Raw genomic sequence first — 22,588 nt, forward strand, 5'->3', positions numbered from 1 at the left:
CCGACCCCCTCCCCCCTCCCCCCGCACAGGAAGTGTCCGTCCGCGGCCAGTTTCCCCCGCTGGCTAGCGCCACAGCCTCTCTAGGAGCGGCTGGAGGTGGAAACTCGTTGGCATTAACCCTGGGCTGGATGGCCCCGGCTTTGAGGTGGGGGATGACGGGGAGCCCTGGAGCCGGCAGGAAAGGCTGGGGTAGTTTGTGTGCTATGTCCTAGGTCTCCGTCCGCCCAGGAGCCTATCTATCCGTCTCCCGGGCCCTGCGTCCGTCAGTGCCTGTGGCCAAGGGCGAGGCGACAAGCGAGACCAAGGTCAGCGAGAAGGAGCGACGCTTCCCGGCGCCAGCGGGGGCGGTGTCTAGCTCCCCTCCCCTCCCGGGCCTTGGGGTCAGCTTCGGCCGCGCCTCGGGAACCTAGACGGACCCCACCCCCAGCCCTGAGCTCCTGAGTCTTGGGGCTCCCACCCGCCCAACCTGAACTCTACTCCTCCGCACCAGCGCGCCCACCCTCACTCCTCCCGGCCCCCTCCCCTCTCTGCCCCTCCTAATCTCCACCCTACCCACTCCGGGAGGGCTAGGATCGTTGCCAATGAAACAGCCCCGCCTCGGGTTTCCAGAGGCACCGCCCCTACCACCCAAAGAGTACAGCGATTGGCCGGGGGAGCTTGTGCTCTCGTCGTCCCGCCTCCTCCCACTACACCAACTGCCAGGAGGTAATGGTCGCCAGGGAACGCGAGGCACCTTTCTGATTGGCTGGAGGGGGCAGGCCGGTTCCACCTACCCCAGCGGTCAGAAGTGCCTGCGGGAGGGCTGAGAGGGAGGTGCCTGGTGTCTCCCTGCCCGTCCTCCGGCTGGTGCTTTCAGAACTTTTCCCGCCTCTACTTATCTTTCATTATGTCTTATCTCTCTGAAGCAAGCCAAGGGATCTGGAGACAGACAGCCTTCCCTACACCGCCCCCCCCCCCCCCGGTCTCCCGCATACTTCCTTTCCCAGCACTTTCCTTTCTCCCACAGGTTCCTGGTGCTGAAAGGGGCCAGTTGGCCGATCCTCCCGCAGAGAGGAGGCTGCTTTCCTTTCTGTTACCTGCCTATCCCTTCCACCTTCCCCGAAGTGGGAACCTTAGTCCCTGGTTCCTGGGTTTTCTCACAGGAGAGGCAGGGATCCTACGGGAGTTACTTCCAGGTGAGGGTGGTGTTCAGAAGTAGAGAACCATCTGGCCTTTAAGGGAGCTAAGAACTCTACAGTCCTGTCTGACTTGGACAGAAGCTTGTAGAAGGGAACCTAAGAAACACTGCCCTTGGTGCAGCTTTCAATCAAGGGAAAAGTGAATCTGGAAAGACAATTCTTGTTCCCTTTTTTACCCTTGCTGCTGAAAGTATTTTGGTAGCGTTCTTGACAATTGATGAGCCAAATTCTCCCTGTGTGAGTGATGCAGGAGCCATGATCGTGTTATCTCGTTGCCTTCTCAGACAAATGAAGGGAAGAAACTGGTTTAGGAGGAAAGATGGCATCTTCCATTCTCCTGAAAAGAGATGAGAACAAGAATCTGGAGAATTGCAAGCAGTAAAAGCCTAGAGAAAACAGAGGCTTACAAAGAGAATCACAATTATCTCCCTACAAATAAAGCAGGAGCACGTTTCTCCCATGAAGAGGAACAGCTTCCAGCTCCATGCCTGTCTCCCACCCCACTGTCAGTCTGTCCTAAAACCTTGTGTGAATAATGGCTCACCCAGTCCAGCACTAGATGGCCCACACGGGCAGGACACCTTACAAGTGCACTGACTATGGAAGGAGCTGGACCTGGAGCACTCTCTGGTCATTCCCAAAGCACTCACACGAATGAGAAACGGAAGTCTCCTTCATGAGACACTTTTCTCTGATCTCCAACCTGCTTACCCACCAGAAAATGTACACAGGAGAGCAGCTGTTCCCTGCAAAGTGCGTGGCGAGGCCTCCAGCCCCAGCTCTGACCCGGTCCCATTGTCTGCAGCACTCTCCACCAGCCCCACATGTAGCAGAAGTCAGGGCAGGGCTGCAAGCTGCTTTGGCACCTGCATTGCCACATGGACATTCAGTCTTCCTAGTGCCTAGAGTAAAGGAGGAGCTGACTTCCAGGCAGCCTCCTCCAGCACCAGGCCTATCCATACAATGGGCCTGAGAAGCAACCAGCTTGTCTGCCACTCACCCATAGCAGTGAGAGGCTCTAAGCACAGGGAATCCTCTGATGTGGGTTCCAGCTTGACCCGGCACCAATTGATCCAAGGCAAGAGTCCACTGACCTTATTCTACCACTGTGTCCTGGTGAGGAGGAGCTGTGTTTGTGTCCTGAGTTGGGCAGCCACTTTGTCCATAGGATCTTTACCGGTGTGTGGCAGAGCTGGGGCAGAGGTATTCAGTGTGCAGCCAACACTTATAGTCCAGCCAACTTGGCCAACACTTGAGCAAAGGCCCTCAGTGTGAGGGCGACTCCTGCGTGAACTGCTCTTTCCCTGCATGCAACGGACAGATGCCATGAGAGACGTCCCTGTATATTCAAGAAGATTTGAGGTACCAGGAAGAGCTCAGCCATGGCACAGGCCCCTTTGGGAAGAACAAACAAAATGGGAGTCTTTGTCATCCTCTGACCTCAAGCATTTGCAGAACTAAAAGTAGCTAGAAAGTAACATTTTGTTCAGAGCATCATTACCAGGTGTGAGAGTCCATCCCTGGAGATTCTGATTCAATACTCCAGAGATAAAGCCCAGGGAGCTGGCTACATTTTAAAGTTACTGAATGCGATTCTGTGGCAGAAAGGCCTTACTTTGAAAAATACTTGCTTAGGGGCACCTGGGTGGCTCAGTTAGTTAACCATCTGTCTTCAACTCAGGTCATGATTCTGGGGTCCTGGGATCAAGCCCCACATTGGGCTCCCTGCTCAGTGGGGAGTCTGCTTCTCCCTCTCCCTCTGCCCCTCCCCACCCTGCTTGTGCTCACTTTCTAATAAAATCTTTAAAAAAGGGAAAAAAAAGAAAAGAAAAATACTGGCCTAGAGCAGGTTTTTCCTTCTTTGGGTCATAAACATCTTTGCACATCCCATTCCTAGAGACACACATAAACAAACATTCAAAATGTTTAGGGGTCTTGGGGCACCTGGATGGTTCAGTCCGTTAAGCATCTGCCTTCGGGGGGGCGCCTGGGTGGCTCAGTCGGTTAGGCATCTGCCTTCGGCTCAGGTCATGATCCCAGGGCCCATGATCCCAAGCCCCACATCGGGCTCCCTGCTCCACAGGAAGCCTGCTTCTCCCTCTCCCACTCCCCCTGCTTGTGTTCCCTCTCTCGCTGTGTCTCCGTCTGTCAAATAAATCTTCAAAAAAAAAAAAAAGGATCTGCCTTCGGCTCAGGTCTTGATCTCAGGGTTCTAGGATGGAGCCTGCATTCCCTGTGGGGCTTCCTGCTCAGTGAGGAGCCTGCTTCTCCTTATTCCCCTGCCACACACACCCCTTGGGCTCTCTCTCAAATAAATAAAAACCTTTAAAAAAATGTTTAAGGGTCTTTAAAAGCTCAAGTCGACACTTGTCCTCATTTTACATGGCTTGGACAAGTTAGGAATGGGCCACGTGGTCATGACTTTGACCTTTCACTCTGGCCATTTGCTTGGGGCTCATTTTGTCTGATTCAGACAAGCATTTCTCCTTATGTACCAAGAAAGCCCTAGGAAAACCCTCTTCCTGGCTTGAAAGTGCTTTGGGGTCTAAGCCTTAAAGACCTATGGGAGCAGAGAGAGAAAAGGGAGCCCCATCTCTGGTGGCAGCAACCATGCCAAGAAATGAGCTGAGAATGGAGTGAGGCTAAGGCTTAAGCATTTCGTGACACTCAAAAATCGATTAAATGGCAGAAAGTTGGGTCGTGAGGGCAGGAAGCGGAGGAGCTGGGTCTGGTTTTGGGGCCCTAAGCAAGCTTGGCAAACTTCAAAGCACTCGGAGAAAGTAGTAATTATGGTACCTTTAATTGTCAAGCTGAGGGCAGGATCCAGATCTGACTTTGAATCTGAGCTGACAACCGGTATTGCAGGCTGGGCTTTCCCCGGGCAGTGCTGAGGGTGAGGTAAGGGAAGGGTTGTACACTGGCTTCTCTTTAGGGAATTAAAAGCTGGTACAAAGGTAGGTCCTGCTGTCAAGGTGCCTCTTTTCACTGCACGTCCCCCTTGTGACAAGATGGCACCTGAGCCAACCCTCCCATTAAAATTTAGGGTAAGCCAGGTCCTGGTGGGGTCAGATCTGAAGATTAAATTGGTATCAATTCAGTTGATTATTTCACCTGAACAGTGTCTTTCCCCCCCAGATTTTCTACCTCTTCCTTTAGAAGTTTCTCTAGGTTGACAAATCTGGTTTCTTCCTAAGGTAGGCCAGACAGGACACGGGACAGATTTGGGTGAAGGAGACAGGTGCACACAGACCGGCAGAAGACATAAGCCCCTGCTATTACTCCTTGAGGTGAAGGTGAAGGAGGCAGGAACGGGTCCGCCTGTGGCGGGTAGCAGCGTCACTGGGACAAGGCTGGACTCTGAACACAGCGGAACTGGGTGGCTAATGGATAATGGAGTCACAAGCAACACGGCTTGGGAATACAGATGAGCAGTTCCCTTGGCTACTAACCCCAAATGTTCCTGGCCTTGTCCTTCTTTGTTCATGATGAGAGGTACTTAAAAAGAGAAGAGGCAAGCTTTGCTTCTGTTTGCCCTGGAACTCTCATCTCAGGCTGGTTTCTCCCTTGCCTTGCTTTGCTGTGTGGCTGTTCTGTCAATTTGTAACTGGGCCTCACTGACACTGGGTTGCTCTGTCCCTAGTCCAGGTCATTGTTTGGGAGCTGTCGTAGGGAGGGAGCAGATTGCTCCAGAACCCTGGCTGAGACACGGGCAAGGAACTCAGGCATGGCGTGGTAAAAACAGCAGTAAACCAAGAACCCTGGAGTCTCACTCACTCTGTATGTGACCTTGGACAGGTCGTTTGGCCTTCCCCAGTCTGAGTCCCCAAACAGAAGGAGAGAAAAGCTAAGATCTCTTCCAGATCAAAAATGTGATGAGGCCCTCCTGGCTGGCTGGCTGGTGGCTAAGGCCTGAGCAATAGGGCTCTCCCAGGGTTCTCTAGGAGGACTGGAGGGCACACTCAGAGCCTTCCTCTTCAAAACCAGGAACTGCCGGTCAGCCAAGAGGCCTATCGTGGCGTGGCAGAGATGCCTCTCGGTTTGGGGCAAAATATAGCCTCTTCCTGACTGGGCTGTCCTTTCCAAGCTACATGGACAAGGTCCAAGCTGATGGACAAGACAGTACTTTGTAAACCAGAGAACGTGATACAAGCAGACATCTGAAATAAAGCCTGCTTTTCCTTCTCTTCTCCTGCCCTTTCACACGGGTGCTGTCAACCTAAATCCCTGGGTCAGGACAACATGAACGTGGGGCGCCTGGGTGGCTCAGGTTAAGCGTCTGCCTTCAGCTCAGGTCATGATCCCAGGGTCCTGGGATCGAGCCCCGCATCGGGCTCCCTGCTTTTCCCTCTTCCTCTACTGTTCCCCCTGCTTCTGCTCTCTCGCTCTCTGTGTCAAATAAATGAAATCTTAAAAAAAAATAAAAATAAGTAAAAAATAAAAAATAAAATAGAACATGAATGCTATCCACCAGCCTGCAAACTCAAATGACTACAGGAGCCCAGCGGGTCACGTAAACAAGAGGAAAATGCCCGATGGAGAGGGCCTGCTGTACTGGGGACACGGACAAGCGGGGACAAGGGCCAGCTGACACTGGTGGCAAGCCGGGAAGGGCTAGTGGGCAGGCTGAACAGCTGCCCTGCACTTCCTGCCACCTGTGCCTTTGTGGGAGCTCAGGTCGAGTTGCCAAATCCCTGAATTTTTCAAAAGAGGCCAGAAACCTGAATTTTTGTGTGAAATATCCTTTTAAGTCTTAACCATGATTTGTAACATTTTAAAATGCTAGTTGGACCACAAATACTTTGTAAAAGGTTTGCTACGAGCCAGATTTAGTACAAGGCCGTCAGTTTTTAACCCTTGCAGTAAAGACAACCAATACAGCAAACTTCCCTTCTACCTCAATCCTCTTAACATGTCTAAGTGGAGAAACAGCCTTTTCTTCCCCACAGCGGAGGTCTTGTGCAGGTGCTTACCTCAGCCCTAACGGAGCAGAGGGGGCTTCTAGACTCTGGGACAGTAGGGAGCAAGGTGTCAGCAGATCAAGCTTGTGAAGGCCTAAGGTAAGAAGCTCCTCATCCCCCAGGTCCACCTCTTGCCTGGAATTGTGGGACCTCCCTGGAGCTGCCACAGAGGTTCAGGCCCCTGAGCCCAACCTGGGCCTCAGGCAATGTCTAGATCTTCACCCTTTGCCTTGACATCTTTAGGACCATCACCCACACTCCTGGATTATTTCTGGGTAGTGCTGGAAGCCCACAGGTGGGTCCAGGTCCCCTTGGCCAGGGGCCAGAGGCACAGGCAACGCACTGGCACCCCGGCCCCTGGGCCCCCCGGCACCAGGCCTATGGACCCACTGGTGCTTGGCCATGGCTGACTTCTGGCCAAAGCACCTGCCACACTGAGGACAGGGGTAGGGGCGTTCACCGCTGTGGGTACGCCGATGGGCTGCCATTTCGGAGCTCTGTCGGAAACAACGCCCACAGTCTGGGCACGGGTAGGGCTTCTCGCCCGTGTGGGTGCGTATGTGGCGCCGAAGGTCTGATGCATGGGCAAAGGCGCGGCCACAGTCCGGGCAGGGGAAGGGAGTCTCGCCACTGTGGACCCGCTGGTGCTGGTAGAGGGCAGAGCTCTGGCTAAAGCAGCGGCCACAGTCAGCACAGCCGTAGGGCTTCTCACCCGTGTGGACCCGCAGGTGAGTGGTGAGGGCAGAGCGCTGGGTGAAGGCCCGGCCACAGTCCAGGCAGCGGTGGGGCCGCTCCCCACGGTGGATGGCCCGGTGCTTGCTCAGAGAGGAGGCCTGGCTGAAGCCCTTGCCACAGTCAGGGCAACGGAAGGGCTTCTCCCCCGTGTGGGTGTACAGGTGCTCCACTAGGGTGGAGCGCCAGGCAAAACTCTTCCCGCACATGTAGCAACCATGACGCTGGTCGGCTCTTGGGACAGGGGGATGCGTACAGAGTGGGGGGCGACCCCGGCGAGGTGCCTTGGACGGCTGCTCCAAGCTGTCAGGGAACCCAGCAGAAGGGTGTGTTGGAGCCTTTGGCCCAGGAGCTTCCACAGAAAGGCTCTTCTTCAGGGCCTCAGTCCCTTCTCTTTGTTTTTTCTCTTCCTTGTTTCTGGAATCTGCTGGGAGGTAAGGGGAGAGCTTAGACCCTGGCTTACCCTGGTTCTTATGGCCAAACCCCAAATGGTGACAGAGAAGCCTTTTAGATACAGCCACCTTCTGGACCCACTGCTGCCTCTGGGACTCAGCTCGGTACAGGCAGGGAAGCTCGGAGTGACACATTTTCCTGAACTGCAGAGGACAGAAAAGACACCAAGACAAAGAAGGAAGGAAGGAACGGAACACCGTACATTCTACCTCAGAGCTGGGGAAATGCGGGCAGAGGGGACATTCTTGCTGGATCCTGGAGGATGACAGGATGTCTCAGGACACTCCAGGCAGCAGGAACATGTTCGTGCAAGAGAGGCAGGACCGTGGCCGGCATTGACAAGCTCACAGGGAGGGGGTGCGGTGCAAGGATCAACTGGAGGAAGTAAACAAACAGTGGAACCCACGAGAAAGGAGACCACAAAAACGTAACAAAAAGAAAGGAAGCTAAAACACAAGAGGCGGCCGCGAAGCTAGAGTGTAGGAAAGCGGCAGGAGGGATGATGTGAAGCTCGAGAGAGCTCTGAGACCAACCAGATGTGAGGGGCACAGATTCGCTGGAGAGGCAGGTACGCAAGGCCCCGCACCCCAGCAGAGCCCGGGCCACACTCGCAGCCCCTTTCTAGGCTGAAGCCTGCAGCGAGGCACGGGCCGGGATGGTAACCTCAGCGGGGAAAGCAACCCAGGGAAGAAAATGAGGCGCAGGGAAGGTGCTGGCAGAAGGTCAGCTGGGTGGCCCAGGCCCAGAGGCGGTCCCGGGAGACGCAGTACCCAATACTTCACCTGCGTCTGCTTCTGTCAGACACTCTCCCACCTCCGGATCCCGGGCAGCCGGGCCCCACAGGTCCGCCTCTTCCTCCACCCAGGAAATGAGAGCTGGCTTGGCGCCTCGGAACCCTGGGGGAGGAGAACGGAAACCCCACGCTGCCGGGAGGCCGCCCTCCGTCGCCCCGGCTTCCCGGACCTCGGGGCTCCCACTGCCGGGGCCGGCCCGGGAGGCTGGGCGGGGTGGGCGGGGTGGGCGGGGTGGGCGGGGAGGTGGCCCGGGCGAGCCGGCGGGGCCTCACCGAGCGCGCCCAGGTGGCCGTAGGTCTCCCGCATCACGTCCCGGTACAGGGCCCTCTGCGCGGGCCGCAGACAGCCCCACTCCTCGGGGGAGAAGTACACGGCCACGTCCGCGAAGCTCACGCCGCCCGGCCCCCTCCGCTCGCGCCCCGCGCCGTCCGGTTCCCACGCGGGCAGCGGGGCCGGAGGCGGCGCCATGGCAAGGGCCGGGCCGGGGTCCGCGGAGCCGCCCGCGCCGGAGGACGTCCCCGGGCCGGGGCGCGGTCCGGAAGGCCGCGAGCGCAGCAGCCCGCCCCTCGAAGGCCCACCAGGGTGGCCCAGGACCAAGAGCCGCGGGCGGAAGGGACACAGAGCATCAGAAAGAAATGGCGGCAACGCGCCGCGCGAACGTTTCTCCTACGCAACCGTGCCCAGATGACGCCTCCCCGGGGTCTCCAGGGGGCTTTGTCCTCGAGCCCTCAGCCAAAATGGCCGCGACGGCTACAAGTGCGGGGGGGGGGGGCGGCGAGCCTCCTCCGCCCCGCGAAGTGCACGCGCCCGCCGCGCTGGGAGGCGCAGCCGCAGCCCCGCCCGGGTTTGGAGGCGGGACGGGCGCGGCGGAGGGTGCGGGCTGACCCGGCCCGCTCTGCCCTCGTGAGTTCCACGCTACTTTTCGTCGCCGGGCCGTTCATAAGTGGGTTCCTGGGTTTCGGCCCGTCACTGGGTGACAACGCACTTTCCCCAACGTTGAGAGGAGAAAAATGTAGTGCGTAAAAGAGAACCTTCTCTACTGGGAGCTTCTATTAAGGAGATCGTGGCGGCGGCTGGGGGGGGGGTAGGGTAAGGTCTGTAAAAGTCGGCAGGACCCACTTTTTGCAACCTTATTTTCTTACTTTCTCCGCACATGCTCTGCAGGAGGCCCGTCGAACATCTGTTTACCTCTAGCTCAAGCCTGGTTCCTAAGCTCCTGATCACAGAGCCACCTGCTCCCTTGCCCCTGCACGAATTCCCACTAGAACTTCACACTAGGCATGGCTCCCACTGAATTCATCATCCTTTTCTGCCCCCAGCCTGCTCTTCCTGGAGTCTTTATAAGCAAGTGGCACCCACTCTCCCTATCATTTCTACCTCTAATCTCCTTCTCTCACTCCACACATTTATTGACGGCTTACTCTGCGTCCCCATATGCCTTCATAAATACCCTACCCTAAAAAGACTTGATAATTTTCCTTTGGCCGGCTAAATCACTGCATTTCACACCTTCCTTCACCAGGTCTGGGGTCTAGTCTGGAGCTTCTCTCTGCTTGCTTCCTTCCAGAGGTCTTCCTGAGGCTTTTGCCTAACACCTTGTATCTGGTGGATGCTTCTCCCCGACGCCAGAGGAGCTGGGCAAGTAGAGGTAATCAAAGTAGAAAGAGGAAAAGGAAAAGATGAAAAGCCTGGGAAAAGGTAAGGAAGCAGATTTGCCCATGGACTTGACTGAGCCCTAGCTACTCCTAGCCTCCGGTCCCTGAAGGACACAAGAAAAAAAAAATTTTTTTTTTTTTCAGTAAGAGTAATAGCATTTTATCATCTGTCAGCGCCCACCCCTCATGGTGATGCCTCTCACACATAGGCCTGGAAGAGCTCTGGGTAGTGCTGGAAACTCACAGAGGGGTCTGAACACTCCTGAGGAAGAGCCCAGGGCAGAGTTCACACCTGTGTGTCAGCCCTTGAGGTCCACGGCACCAGGCTGGCACTGGGGTCTACTGGTGGGCCTCTGGCTGAAGCACCTTCCACACTGGGGACAGGAATAGGACAGCTTGCCTGTGTGAGTCAGCAGGTAGCACGAGAGGTACCACCTGTGGCAGAAACAGGTGCCACACTACGCACAGGCAAAGGGCCCCTCTCCAGAATGCACTGAGTCAGGTGAAAGGTCATGGCAAAGCGTGCCTGCACTCGGGGCAGGGTGCTGTGTGAGTACCAGGCACTGAGGCTGGGTGTAGAGTTGGGGCTTGGGAAAGGCCTGTCTACCTGGGGTGCTTTGGCCACAGGCTCAGAGACCAAGCTAGTGTCTCTGACCCCAGGGGCTCATGACAACTCCCCAGTAGACTCCTTCTGCTGGCTTCTTCCAAATGTATCATTTTTCTGAGTGGCTGTTTTGAAACAGCAGATTCAAAACTTACTTTTTGCCCTATTCAGTCAAACTCTACTCAATGTTTAGGTGACAGAATCAACTTTCACAACCTCAGATGGGTGCCTAGTCCCTGGAAGCACCCACCTAGACTGTGTTGACCAATTGAGGGGGTCACGGCAAGTCAGGGACATTCCCACTTCAGGACCAACCCAAAGAGACACCCTCAACCAGAGAAACAGGTGTTACAAGGCACAGGCACCTACAGAAAGGGGAACTGCTTCCATCCTAAACTTTAATTCACACGTTGACACTGACCTAGAGTTTGGATGATTTGTACAGTGTGACCTGATCTTGGGACGCGTGGATGCCTCAATTAAGTGAAAAAGAGAAGGTCAAGATTCTAGTCTCCGGTGGGTATCATAAATTCAGGCCAGCAGGGGCTCCTGGGTGGCTCAGTCGGTTAAGCTCAGGTCCTGATCTGGGATTGAGCCCCGCATCGGGCTCCATCCTCGGCAGGAAGCCTGCTTCTCCCTCTTCCACTCCCCCTGCTTGTGTTCTCTCTCTCGCTGTGTCGTCTCTGTCAAATCAATCAATAAAATCTTTTAAAAAAATAAAAATCTGCGAGGGCGCCTGGGTGGCTCAGTTGGTTAAGCGACTGCCTTCGGCTCAGGTCATGGTCCTGGAGTCCCGGGATCGAGTCCCGCATCGGGCTCCCTGCTGCGCGGGAAGCCTGCTTCTCCCTCTCCCACTCCCCCTGCTTGTGTTCCGTCTCTCTCTGTCTCTCTCCCTGTCAAATAAATAAAATCTGGGCGCCTGGGTAGCTCAGTTGGTTAAGCAACTGCCTTCGGCTCAGGTCATGATCCTGGAGTCCCGGGATCGAGTCCCACATCGGGCTCCCTGCTGAGCAGGGAGTCTGCTTCTCCCTCTGACCCTCTTCCCTCTCGTGCTCTCTATCTCTCATTCTCTCTCTCTCAAATAAATGAATAAAATCTTAAAAATAAATAAAATCTTTTAAAAAAACATTAAAAAAAATCAGGCCAGCAAAAAGTAGTAAGGTACATGTAGATGGTGTTTTTTTCTTTCTTTTTTAAAAGATTTTATTTATTTGAGAGAGAGAGAGAGAGCATGAGCGGAGGAGGGGGGAAAGGCAGATGGAGAGGGAGAGGCAGACTCCCCGCTGAGCAAGAAGCCCGATGCGGGACTCGATCCCAGGGCGCTGGGATCATGACCAGAGCCGAAAGCAGACGCTTAACCGACTGGGCCACCCGGGCATCCCTAGATGGTGTTTCTTGTTCAACAAAACATTTTCCCTTCCAGCTGGAGCTGGAACATTACCCCCACTCCTCATCTTTCTTTCTCTCAGGCGTCCACCTGGGGATCCTGAGCATCTGCACTCCACAGCTGGGCCATCTTTTCTACCCAGGAGATGAGAGCTGGTTTGGGCTCTGGAATCTTGGAGAAGAACGTTAATCACTCAATAAACAATTCTTCATTCATTTAATGAAAACATATTGGGCATTGTTTGTGTGGCAGGCATTGTTCTAGATGTTCTAGGTGTTGGGAGACATTGGTGAACCAAGATAAGGTTCCTACTCTAAGTTTATACTAAGCTCTAAGTTTACGCTAAGGGAGAGAGAAAGCACCTATGAGCTCTGGGGGCAAAGGCGCAGAGACCTTCAGGCAGTTAAAGAGCTAGACAAAGAGCTGCAGCTGAGACTTCCTACTTGTGGCAGAAGAGCTTCAGGAAGAACTTCTTAGAGACATTTGAAAGGCATTTGAAAAGGGCATTGAAAGATGTTAGATTAGGCTCATTAAGCCAGATGTGTGTCCAGGGCTCCCTGCTCCGCAGGAAGCCTGCTTCTGCCTCTCCCACTTCCCCTGCTTCTGTTCCCTCTCTCTGTCAAATAAATAAATAAAATATTAAAAAAAAAAAAAAACCCAACCCAAAGATTCTTTGTAGCTGGAGCCAATGGGATCATCAGCCTGTAGGGAGAGACTGGGTTTGAATTGGGGGTTAGCAAGCCACGGGCTTTCACACTGTGGTACACAGGTTCTGAACTTTTTGCAGAAGTCCTGGGGAACCACGGAAGAGCCTGGCCCAAGAGGCTCCGCTGTAAATTTCAGTTGGGCCGATCTGGCGGGGGTCACAGGAAACGAAGTCATCTGAGGGCAGGAGTGGGGGCGAGTCTGGCACTCAGACCTGCGCATCCCACCCGCCCCCTTCCCTTTTCAGAGATCCGGGTTGGCTATCGATCTCCTGCGTCAGGTCTACGCATATGGGCCTCGGCGGGCACCTCAGCACCGAGCCGGGAGCAGGGCCAGGGACCCAAACGCCCCTCCCCACCAGCACCCCTGCACCGGGGAGGGGACGCCCAGCATTCCGCCTCCAGGGAGCTAGATTCTTCCGGGCCTAGGCGGCCGGCCAGTACCCTCGGGTGGGGCGGCTCTAGGACAGCTAGAAACGGTCGGTTACGCGAACTCGGTGGTTGCGCGACCAAGAAAATGAAGGCGCCTTCAGAAAAGATGGTGGCATTCCAGTGTTTTTCAGTTTTAGAGAAGCATTTAACAGCGTCACTACCAGGGTGACGCCAATACCAGGGTCTGGTATTGATGACCTGGTTTATTCCTCTCTCGAGCTGTCCTCTGCTATTCCGCAAGCCGCCTTGGGAAGCGCCTCTTGCCCACAGTTAAGATGGCCGCGGCCGCTTCGGCGTCCGTGCTCAGGTCTGGCGGGGGAAAAGGGAGGAGGCTCGGGTGCGTGAGCGTAGCCGGTTGCTAGGGGTCCGAGAGAGGGGGAAAGGGGCCAGGACTCTGGGCCCTCGGCCTGGCGACTCCCTCCCAGCCCCCTTCAGAACGCCCACTCAGTGACCTGGTCTTAAAAGAAAATTTCTTTTTGGCAAGCTAGTTCATTTCTCAGCTTTATTTCGTTTACAAGGTACAGAATAATATTCTGTGACGTCTCCTCCCCCACCCTTTTCTTCTATTAGGAGTTTCTAGAACGTGCCTCCAGATATAGCCTGTCTACCTATCTGCTATTTCCATACATTTGCTAGCTCTTTAACCGAGGACACTAGACCGAATGCCTCTGAATGCCTTAGAGTTCAGCTCTTTGACCGAAGAGGAAACTGAAGCCTGGTGGTTACCAAGGTCAGGCAGCCCATTAGTTGACTGAGCATCTTCAGACCCCTAAATTCAGCCTTTTTCACCATCTGGCGCTGCCTCCTCCAGGCCTGTTCCAGGAAAGCAACTGAAGACTTTGAATGTACTGACCCCTGCTGACCTTGTGAAAATGAACTCCATTCTCTATTTAAGAGATGATTGTATAAAAAGCAGATGAGTTACTGAATCACCTGACTTGTTTGTTTTAACACTCGGTTTGAAGGTGCCCCCAGACTTCCCAAGTCAAAGCTCCTCTAAAAGAACAATGGCCGACTATGCAAGGGATGCAGTTTGTTCTGTGATAGAACTAAGACATTAATCATACTAGTTTACCTTACTTGATCACTTACTATATGCCAGACTGTTCTAAGTGCTTCTGCCTGTTAACTTATTGAATTCTCACAATCCCTCAGAGATAAGTACCCTTCTGGATCAGGAAACTGAGGCACAGAGCGGTCACCTTGCCCCAGGCCACCCAGCTAGTAAGTGGTGAAGCCAGGATTCAAACCCAGGCAGTCTTAACTCCAGAACCCATGCTGTAATGCTTTGAATAATTGAAGGTACAATCTCAGCAACCACAGAGCGAGGTAGGATTTTAAGACAGGCTACCAAGATGCAGTTGAAATGTGAGATATGGCAGCAACCTGGGAGGTTAGAAGAGCTGCTTCTGGTCACCTATACAACTCCATGCTGTCATGTAAATGTAAAGAGAAAAAAAACTTAAATGATGGGCTATGGTAAGTACTGAAAGTAAGTAAAAGGGTTGTATTTAAGGGTCATGTCATGGCAAAAAAAAAAAAAATGTCATTCAGGTGTTTAGAAGGTATGTGAAATTGCCCTGGGGGAAGGGTGACGACAGGCTTCACAAAAGGTACCCTGTTGCATCTCTCACCAGTGGGCTCCTCTTGCCCAGGCCCTCGCTGATTTAGGCTTGGGTGGCCTGGCTGATCTCTGGGCCTCCAGCCTTTTGCCTTTCCCATCCATCGACACCGCAGCCTGGTATAGTGAAAAGAGCAAGAACATCCACTGAGAAATCTGGAGATTTGGGTTCCAGGCCTGCCTCTGCCACTACTTCAACTGTGTGATCTTAAGTAAGGGCCTTCCCCTCTCTGGGCCTCAGCCTTTCTCAGAGCGTATTCTGTGCAACAGTATTTACGTGAAAGCTTGTGGAAAGAACCAAACATTCTTCCCCATGTCCCCTGGAGAATCTCCTCAGGAAAGAAACCTATTCCACCCACAGCTTCCTAAACCCTGCTTAAACCTTTGAGCCAGGCAGCTCCTAAAAGCTCCCTTCCAGGTCTAAAATGCTGTGGTCCGTGGGGCACCTGGGTGGCTCAGTCATTAAGCGTCTGCCTTCGGCTCAGGTCATGATCCAAGGGTCCTGAGATCGAGCCCCGCATCGGGCTCCCTGCTCTGCCAGAAGCCTGTTTCTCCCTCTCCCACTCCCCCTGATTGTGTTCCCTCTCTCGCTGTGTCTCTCTCTGTCAAATAAATAAATAAAATCTTAAAATAAAATAAAATGCTGTGGTCCACCCTGTCACCACCTCCCAGGAACTGACCCCTCCATCTTCCTCCTCACTCAGCCAAAAATCTTACCATCGTTCCTGGCTCCTCTGAGGCTCTCAGCCCCACCACACTGCCCGCTGCAGTCCATTCTCAGAGCAACCAGAGTGGGTTTGCGGGTCACATCACCTTGCCACTCTGCTTGAAACCTCCCCATGGTTTATATGAGGTCCCTAGAATAGTCAGACTCATAGAGAGAGAAAATGGAACCGTGGCTGCCGAGGACTGGAGAAAGGAGGAGTGGGGACTTAGTGTTTAATGGGTATGGGGTTTCAGCTGGGGAAGATGGAAAAGTTCTAGAGAGGGCTGATGGATGCACACGTGATTGTACTTAATGCCACTAAACTGTATACTTAACAAAATATTTAAAATGGTAAATTTTGTTACATGTATTTTACCACACGGCAACAACAAACACGACCCAGTGGCTTTCCAATATGTTTAGAATCAAACCCAGACCTGACATCGTGGCAAGCCAGAGTTCTATGATCTGCTCCCTTCCCCTCCTCCAAGCTCATCTGTGATTCTGTTCCGCTCAGTTCCTCAGTCCAGCCACCAGGGTCCTTTCTGTACCTCACCCAAACTCACCCCTACCTCAGAGCATGGCACCTGCTATTGCCTCTGTCTGGAATCACTGCCCCCCCCAACTCCCAGCCTCTGAAACCCTGCACTCCCCCACTCCCACATCCTGCCACCTCACCCCTGTTTCCCTTTGGCTCCTTCTCATCATTTGGATCTCAGTTCAGATGTCTCCTCCACTCCACACCAAGACCTCTCTTAATAAGTACCTGTCTGCAACGGGCACTTTGAGGACATCCTGTTTTAGTACCTCTGTGGTACTTATTATTTACAATTATAATAACTTGTCTGACTTGTGCTGGCTTATCACTTATCCGTCTTACTTTTTTGGGGGGGGGAGATTTTATTTATTTATTTGTTTGTTTGTTTGTTTGAGAGAAAGAGCACGAGCAGGGGGAGAGGGAGAAGTAAGCTCCCCACTGAGCAGGGAGCCCTACATGGGGCTCGATCCCAGGACCCTGGGATCATGACCTGGGCCAAAGGCAGATGCTTAACTGACTGAGCCACCCAGGTGCCCCACTTATCTTACTTATGTGCTGGCTTATCCCTTGCTTTACCCTACCCTTCTTGAACGTAAGCTCCAAAACAGTTCCTATGTCTGTTTGCCATGCTCTATCTTGGCACACAGAGTAGTGCCTAGTACATGGCAGATGCTTAGTAGGTATTTGTTAAATGGATAAACACGAAAGAAAGCAGACAGCACTCACTCTGTGCCGTATGCTGACCTGGGCAACTCTGTGCCTGATACACTATGCCAGGTTCTGCTCCCCCCTCCCTCATGGTGCCTCTTCTCTTTGCCTCACCTCTCTCCAGTACTGGTCATCTCTTGTCCTCCACACTGTCCCACTCCTGACTGACTGCCCCTCGCCAGACCCTCAGGCTCCCTTGCTCCAGCTCTCCATGCTTGAACCCCCTGGGGCGTACTTGTTCCCAGCTCCTATTGTCAGTCACTGAGCCACACAGATTCTGTGGCAGAAGCCTGTCCTCAATATCTTTCTCCCCAATCCCAAGGTCAGCAAACAAGGGCAACTGCAAGAAAAAGTGTTGCTTTTTAGCCTGGTCCCAGCTCCTGCTCACCTCTACCTGGGAGCAGATGCCCAACAGATCTCTAGTCTAGTCTCCTGCACAGGTGACATCTTCGGACAGAAGTGGTCAAATAGCCCTGCTCCCTGTTCAAGACCTGTCTATGGCTCCTCAGTGCCTACTGGGTAAACCTCAAGCCCTCCTTCAGGCATTGTTGGCCTCCCCAGATTGCTGCATGTGTCTTCTATGACCCTTTACCTAGTTCTTTATGTTTCACTCAGGTGGCACTGCTGACCATTCCCTAGACATGCCCAACCTGGTTGAAATCTTTCCCATCCTTCAAGGCCAGTTTGAAACTCCTCCTCCAGGAAACCTCCCTCGATTCAGAAGATCTGCCCACATCTCCTCTTTGTCCTCTTCACATACTCTTTTATATTCTTTTAGAATAACAGTAACCAGTGTTTATTAAACACTAACGTGCGAAGCCTTCTTTAGTATTCTCTCATTTAATCTGTACATCACTCTTAGGAGGCAGGTGCTATTATTATGCAGGTTTCACAGATTAAGAAACTAAGGCACAAGACGAACCATGAGAGATGATGGACTCTGAAAAACAAACTGAGGGTTCTAGAGGGGAGGGGGGTGGGGGGATGGGTTAGCCTGGTGATGGGTATTAAAGAGGGCACGTTCTGCGTGGAGCACTGGGTGTTATGCACAAACAATGAATCATGGAACACTACATCCAAAACTAATGATGTCATGTATGGTGATTAACATAACAATAAAAAATTAAAAAAAAAAGAAACTAAGGCACAGAGAGGCGGGGCGAGCACCGACTCCACACTGTGCCCATTTTTCATCCTTCCTATGAAATAAGGCTCCCTTTGCCTGAAAATCTCCCCTCACACCAATTCCTACTCTACTATTCCTACTATTTCTATTAGAATTCCTACTCATGTATGGGAAGCATAACCGTCTCCTTCTCCAAGCTGCATTTCCTGGTGGATCACCAGCCAGGAGGGGTTAGGTGGTGCCTCTGGACTTCTTCCAGCATAGCCCCAATCACCATGGAACATGGGACCTGAGTTTGAGTGTCCCTGGAGCCCAGCACAAAACCCCACAGAGGCCTCATATGGTGTTTACTGAATGAATGAATGAATGAATGAATAATGAATGAGTCTGAGGGTCCCTAGAGCCCAGCACAAAACTCACAGAGGCTTCATGTGTTTGCTGAGTGAATGAATGAATGAATGAATGGGATCAGCCTGCCTCATCCCGGAACTCCCTTACCACCTAGTAGTCTCTCCCACAGAAGCCACTCAATCTATGGCCACTGAATGTTGCCGGCACTTTCTAAGTGAAAGGTCACTGGCCTTGGTGGGGCTCTCCATTTCCTGCTGAGACTCCCCCAGGAAGGCAGGGCTGGGCCCCTGGCCAGACCCCAGTTTTCACCTCACCCTCACCTGAGCCCCTGCTCTGTTTTCTGCCCAGAAGTGACTGCCCATAGAAAGTGGTAGGTATCGGGTGCCTGGGTGGCTCAGATGGTTAAGCATCTGCCTTCGGCTCGGGTCATGATCCCAGAATCCTGGGATCGGGTCCCACATCGGGCTCCCTGCTCCTTGGGAGCCTGCTTCTCCCTCTGCCTCTCTCTCTCTCTCGCTCTGTCTCTCATGAATAAATAAATAAAATCTTTGGAAAAAAATGAAAGTTATAAAAAATTTTTTTAAAAAAGTGGTAGTATCTGGGCACTGTGTCAGTTTCCAGCTTTGCTGCCCTATAGCAGTGACCCTTTGAGAAAATCACTTTCTCTCTCAGAGCCTCAGTTTACTCATCTGCAAAATACGGCTATTGATGTCCATGCCCTGCCTCTTTAGCAGGCTTCTTTACATTTTCGGAAGCATAAAATGTCAACGATAATTCACTCTTTCAACAAATGTTTATTGCACATTGACTCTGTCCTACATACTATCTTGTTAAAATTTCAGCCTTCACAGTGACCCATTGAGGTAGATATATTTAATCTTTATTTTACAGATGAGGGAGCTGAGGCTCAGGGACGGCATGTGACTTGCAAGCTGTGCCTGGGGACAAGTTGCAGAGACTAGATCTGTGCTTCTGTACTCTTTGCACCCACTTCACTTCCCAGGGTCCCTGCTGCTGTCAGTTAGCCGAGGCCTCCGCATGCTCTGGGTCCCGGAGCAGAGGGGAGAGCCCTCCCCAGGCCTTAGTCCCCTCAGCATTTGCCTCTGATGCAGAGAAGTAGCAAGGGGAGGTTTCTGAGACAACGTTGCACCTGCTGCTGAGATTAACACTTTGAGAAAAGTCCAGCATCTCACTCATTTTTTTTTTTTTTTTTTTAGAAAGACTGGCGGGAGTAGTGTCAAGTTTAATCTATTTGCATCTTTACAGGCACTTTTCTTTTTACAAGTTTTGAAACTTGAGGGATCCTTGAGGGAAGCCCAAGGGATGAATTTCGATTCCCAAGTCCCGGCCTCTGGAGCCTCCCTCAGGGCTCAGGCAGTCCAAGGTCAGGCTCAACCCCAGCCTGCGGGAGCAGCTCACCCGCACTCCTCAAAGATGTCCGGGTAGTGTCGGAACAGCACGGGAGGGTCCCGGTCACCCCTCACCGGAGCCCGAGGCACAGCCCGGATCCCAGGCCTCCGGCCCCGCCGCCCGCCGGAGCAGGAGCGGTGGATCCACTGGTGCGCCTCCACGGCGAACTTCCTCTTGAAGCGCATGCCACACTCCGGGCAGGGGAAGGGCCGCTCCCCCGAGTGCATCCGCCGGTGGCTGACCAGCAGTGAGGGGTAGGTGAAGCGGCGGCCACAGTCCGCACACACGTGACGCCGCTGGCTGTCCTGCGTGCCCACGCCGGGGGCCGGGCCGGACGGCTGCGTGCCTGTGCTCTGGCTGCAGGCAGCGCTCGTGGGCCGCTGTGCTCTGGCCGAAACTTTTCCGATGGTCCAGTTAGGGCTCTGTTTAACCAGCTCTTTAGAAGGCTCCTTCCCGGGAGGCTTTCTGGGTCCCTTGGCTCCTGACCCTTCCTGCGGTGCCTCTTCCTTCTTGTTTGGGGTGTCTCCTGGGAAACGGGAATTAAGATACATTTTATTTTTTAAATATTTTATTTATTTGACAGAGAGATAGAGAGAGCACAAGGGAGGGGAGTGACAGGCAGAGAGAGAGGGAGAAGCAGGCTCCCTGCTGAGCAGGGAGCCAGATGCGATGCGGGACTCATCCCAGGACCCTGGGATCATGACCTGAGCCGACTGAGCCACCCCGGTGTCCCAAGATACATTTTTTTTTTTTGGACTTTATTTATTTATTTGAAAAAGAGAGAGACAGCGAGAGAGGAAACACAAGCAGGGGGAGAGGAAGAGGGAGAAGCAGGCCTCCTGCAGAGCAGGGAGCCCCATGCGGGGCTCGATCCCAGGACGCTGGGATCATGACCTGAGCGGAAGGCAGACGCTTAACGACTGAGCCACCCAGGCGTCCCCCAAGATACATTTTAAAACATATTTGCTTACACCATCTCAGGTTATAGCGTTCTTACACTTCGGGAAGTGGCAGAAAAGTACTGCCCAGCAATTGACACACAGTCTTTGCAGGATGACAAACAAGGTTCACATTCCTAAGAGTGACTTATCCGGGCCTTGCCTCTCATGTTTCAACTGGGAATCAGTGGTTTCTTTACTTCACAGGGTTAGGAGGATTAAATCAGGAGAAGCATGTTAGGCATTTAGTAAATGCTCAATAAAACAATAGCTAGTATTACTGTGTTTGCTCGATTTTTTATAGGATAAGACTTCTGCAGATGAGGAAACATATTTGCTCAAGATCACTCTGCTAGGGGATGGGGAGAAGAGCCACCTTGTTGATTACTGGGCATTTCCTCTTGTACCACTTTGCCTTGCTTGAGGAATGTGAAAGGAGGACCTGAAGCTGCTTCCATTCCTAGGGGGTTTTAGTCGTTCTTGAAAAGGGGAGAATGAGTGGTGTTTTCTCCAAGAGGGCCCTAGAAACCTGTGACTGGGACTTGGGTTCCTGATTCTCCTACTCTGGTCCTAAAATGACAGATCTGCCTTCTTTCCTCCTTTAGTATCCAACATCGGGGGGCTCTTTAATTCCTTTAGGGTTGCTGGAAGTGGGGATCCAAAGGAAAATTTTGTGAGACAGGAAGCCCTGGAGCGCCAAGTGGGGGGAGACTTGGGACAATCCCTCACCTCTCAGAGCTCCTCCCAGGCTTTCCCCCTCCTCAGGATCCTGGGCGGCGGGGCTCCAAGCCTCACTCTCCTGTTCCATCCAAGAGATGAGGGCTGGTTTGGGGCCTGGGAATCCTGGGAGAGAACAGGGATCACAGTGCTGGCCTGAGAGGCTGTCCTAGGCAGATGGCATCCCCCTGCCAGGGTAAGGGCACCTCCTCAGAACTTAGGCTCAACCTGGACAGGGTCTGCAATGCTCCTGCCTGAAGGAAGCGGATGCCAGGTGGAAGCACTCCCTAACCTGAAGCCCTGGGAATGGAGGGGGCTGGTGCTGTTGGTGGAATAGTGTGGGATTAGGGCTCACAATCATCTCGGTCCTCATGTCATCTCCCCTGTGAACCCCAGTGAAGGAGGAGGGGGGCTCTGACCCGGGGCCTCACCGAGCGCGCCCAGGTGGCCGTAGGTCTCCCGCATCACGTCCCGGTACAGGGCCCTCTGCGCGGGCCGCAGACAGCCCCACTCCTCCGGGGAGAAGTACACGGCCACGTCCGCGAAGCTCACGGCCCCGGGCTTCTTGTAACCAGGCCCGGTCTCCCCCGGTCTCAGCGCCAGAAGCGGGGCTGGGGGCGGCGCCATGGGGCCTCCCGGCCCCGAGTAGCGGCCGCCTTGTCCCCGAGGCCACCGCCTCCCCGCGCGCGGCCTCAGCTTTCGTCGTCCACAGCAAGGGCTCCGGAGGTCGGGGCCCCGCCCAGCCTTGGCGTCCGAACGCAGTCGAGGGCACCGAGGTAGCAGGGCCTGGCTGCGAGGGATTCGGGGGTTGTGATGGGGACAAACAAAACCCCTCGGTGTTTATTCACTTCAAGGCAGCTTGGACTTAGACAGCCGGGTTAAGGGACCCGGAAGGTGTCTTCAGAAAATATGGCGACATCCTGGCTTTAGTTGTCACTGGATGCTCTTAAGGGCGCCATTCCTTGATCATATCAAACATGGCGCCTGTCTGGCTTCTCTGGCCTCAGCGGCCACTTGCCCTCAACTACAATGGCCGCTACAGGGGGGCGGGGGGGTGGGTTTAGGCGAGGCAGAGACGGAACTAGGAAAAATGGACTGGGGGGGCGGAGCCTTCCTGCCCTCAAGAAAGATGGACGGGCCGTGGCTTCCAGCACCGCTCTTTGCCCGCGCTGCCCGGCGGCCGGTGATTGGCCCACAGAGCAGGAAGAGGCTGCGCCGCCAGGTCTCGGGTTGGCGGGGCGTTGGAAAGCGCACCTCGGTCACCTAGCTTTGGAACCTATGGAGTCCTTCCGGGTCTGTGGAACTCGGGATTGTGCCCTCGACGGTCTCCCTCCATGCCTCCCGACGGCAGGATCTGGAATCGGGTCCCTAGCCCCTGTGAGAGACGCACATACCCTGGCCAAACCCTGGGGACAGCCGAGGTAAAACCAGGTACACGGTTTACCGTTGAGACCACGGCTGCAGGGCGCGCCCGACTCCTTGCACCCGCGGGACGGCTCGCAGTTTCTGGACTGGAGCTTAGGGGGAGGAACTTTGCTTGGTGAGGTTGGAATCGGAGTGGGGAAATTATACATTA

The 22,588-nt window shown here is 53.7% G+C and overlaps 2 protein-coding genes and 1 long non-coding RNA gene across 9 annotated transcripts; 1 reads left to right on the forward strand and 2 right to left on the reverse strand.

Annotated features, from left to right (window-relative positions):
• Positions 1-950: 950 nt before the first annotated feature.
• LOC114214273 (zinc finger protein 764-like) lies at positions 951-8,886 on the reverse strand. 5 transcript variants are annotated; one of them, XR_015769552.1, is made up of 5 exons: positions 8,388-8,886; positions 8,104-8,217; positions 6,149-7,295; positions 2,273-2,573; positions 951-1,515 (listed from the first exon to the last, which is right to left on the reverse strand). XR_015769552.1 is itself a non-coding variant. In XM_028109775.2 (3 exons), the coding sequence occupies exons 1-3, from the start codon at positions 8,581-8,583 to the stop codon at positions 6,385-6,387; spliced, it is 1,218 nt and encodes a 405-aa protein (XP_027965576.1). In that variant the 5' UTR covers positions 8,584-8,886; the 3' UTR covers positions 3,963-6,384. The 5 variants fall into 5 exon arrangements, 2 of the variants coding, with proteins under 2 accessions (XP_027965576.1, XP_027965575.1); XR_003610390.2 differs by lacking the exon at positions 2,273-2,573; XR_003610388.2 differs by lacking the exons at positions 951-1,515; positions 2,273-2,573 and adding an exon at positions 3,963-4,065.
• Positions 7,645-11,989, forward strand: LOC114214277 (uncharacterized). 2 transcript variants are annotated; one of them, XR_003610392.2, is made up of 3 exons: positions 7,661-7,889; positions 9,683-10,890; positions 11,844-11,989. It is a non-coding gene; the product is annotated as an uncharacterized LOC114214277 (long non-coding RNA). The 2 variants fall into 2 exon arrangements; XR_015769553.1 differs by having other exon boundaries at positions 7,645-7,889; positions 9,683-11,989.
• Positions 11,990-18,721: 6,732 nt separating this feature from the next.
• On the reverse strand, positions 18,722-22,025 carry ZNF688 (zinc finger protein 688). 2 transcript variants are annotated; one of them, XM_028109776.2, is made up of 3 exons: positions 21,444-22,025; positions 21,025-21,138; positions 18,722-19,883 (listed from the first exon to the last, which is right to left on the reverse strand). In XM_028109776.2, the coding sequence occupies exons 1-3, from the start codon at positions 21,637-21,639 to the stop codon at positions 19,363-19,365; spliced, it is 831 nt and encodes a 276-aa protein (XP_027965577.1). In that variant the 5' UTR covers positions 21,640-22,025; the 3' UTR covers positions 18,722-19,362. The 2 variants fall into 2 exon arrangements, with proteins under 2 accessions (XP_027965577.1, XP_027965579.1); XM_028109778.2 differs by lacking the exon at positions 21,025-21,138.
• Positions 22,026-22,588: the final 563 nt, after the last annotated feature.

This window comes from Eumetopias jubatus, unplaced genomic scaffold, assembly GCF_037043125.1.
Source record: "Eumetopias jubatus isolate StellerSeaLion01/CBP00866 unplaced genomic scaffold, mEumJub1_p1.0 scaffold_12, whole genome shotgun sequence".
Classification (NCBI taxonomy): domain Eukaryota; kingdom Metazoa; phylum Chordata; class Mammalia; order Carnivora; family Otariidae; genus Eumetopias; species Eumetopias jubatus.

Excerpts from the sequence above, each read along its gene's own strand:
- LOC114214273 (XM_028109774.2), bottom strand. The coding sequence starts at position 8,583 with ATGGCGCCGCCTCCGGCCCCGCTGCCCGCGTGGGAACCGGACGGCGCG. Across the intron at positions 8,218-8,387 it reads CGGCCACCTGGGCGCGCTCG|GGTTCCGAGGCGCCAAGCCA; the intron begins GTGAGGCCCCGC and ends CTCCTCCCCCAG. Across the intron at positions 7,296-8,103 it reads TCTGACAGAAGCAGACGCAG|CAGATTCCAGAAACAAGGAA; the intron begins GTGAAGTATTGG and ends CTTACCTCCCAG.
- ZNF688 (XM_028109776.2), bottom strand. The coding sequence starts at position 21,639 with ATGGCGCCGCCCCCAGCCCCGCTTCTGGCGCTGAGACCGGGGGAGACC. Across the intron at positions 21,139-21,443 it reads CGGCCACCTGGGCGCGCTCG|GATTCCCAGGCCCCAAACCA; the intron begins GTGAGGCCCCGG and ends GTTCTCTCCCAG. Across the intron at positions 19,884-21,024 it reads CCTGGGAGGAGCTCTGAGAG|GAGACACCCCAAACAAGAAG; the intron begins GTGAGGGATTGT and ends CCCGTTTCCCAG.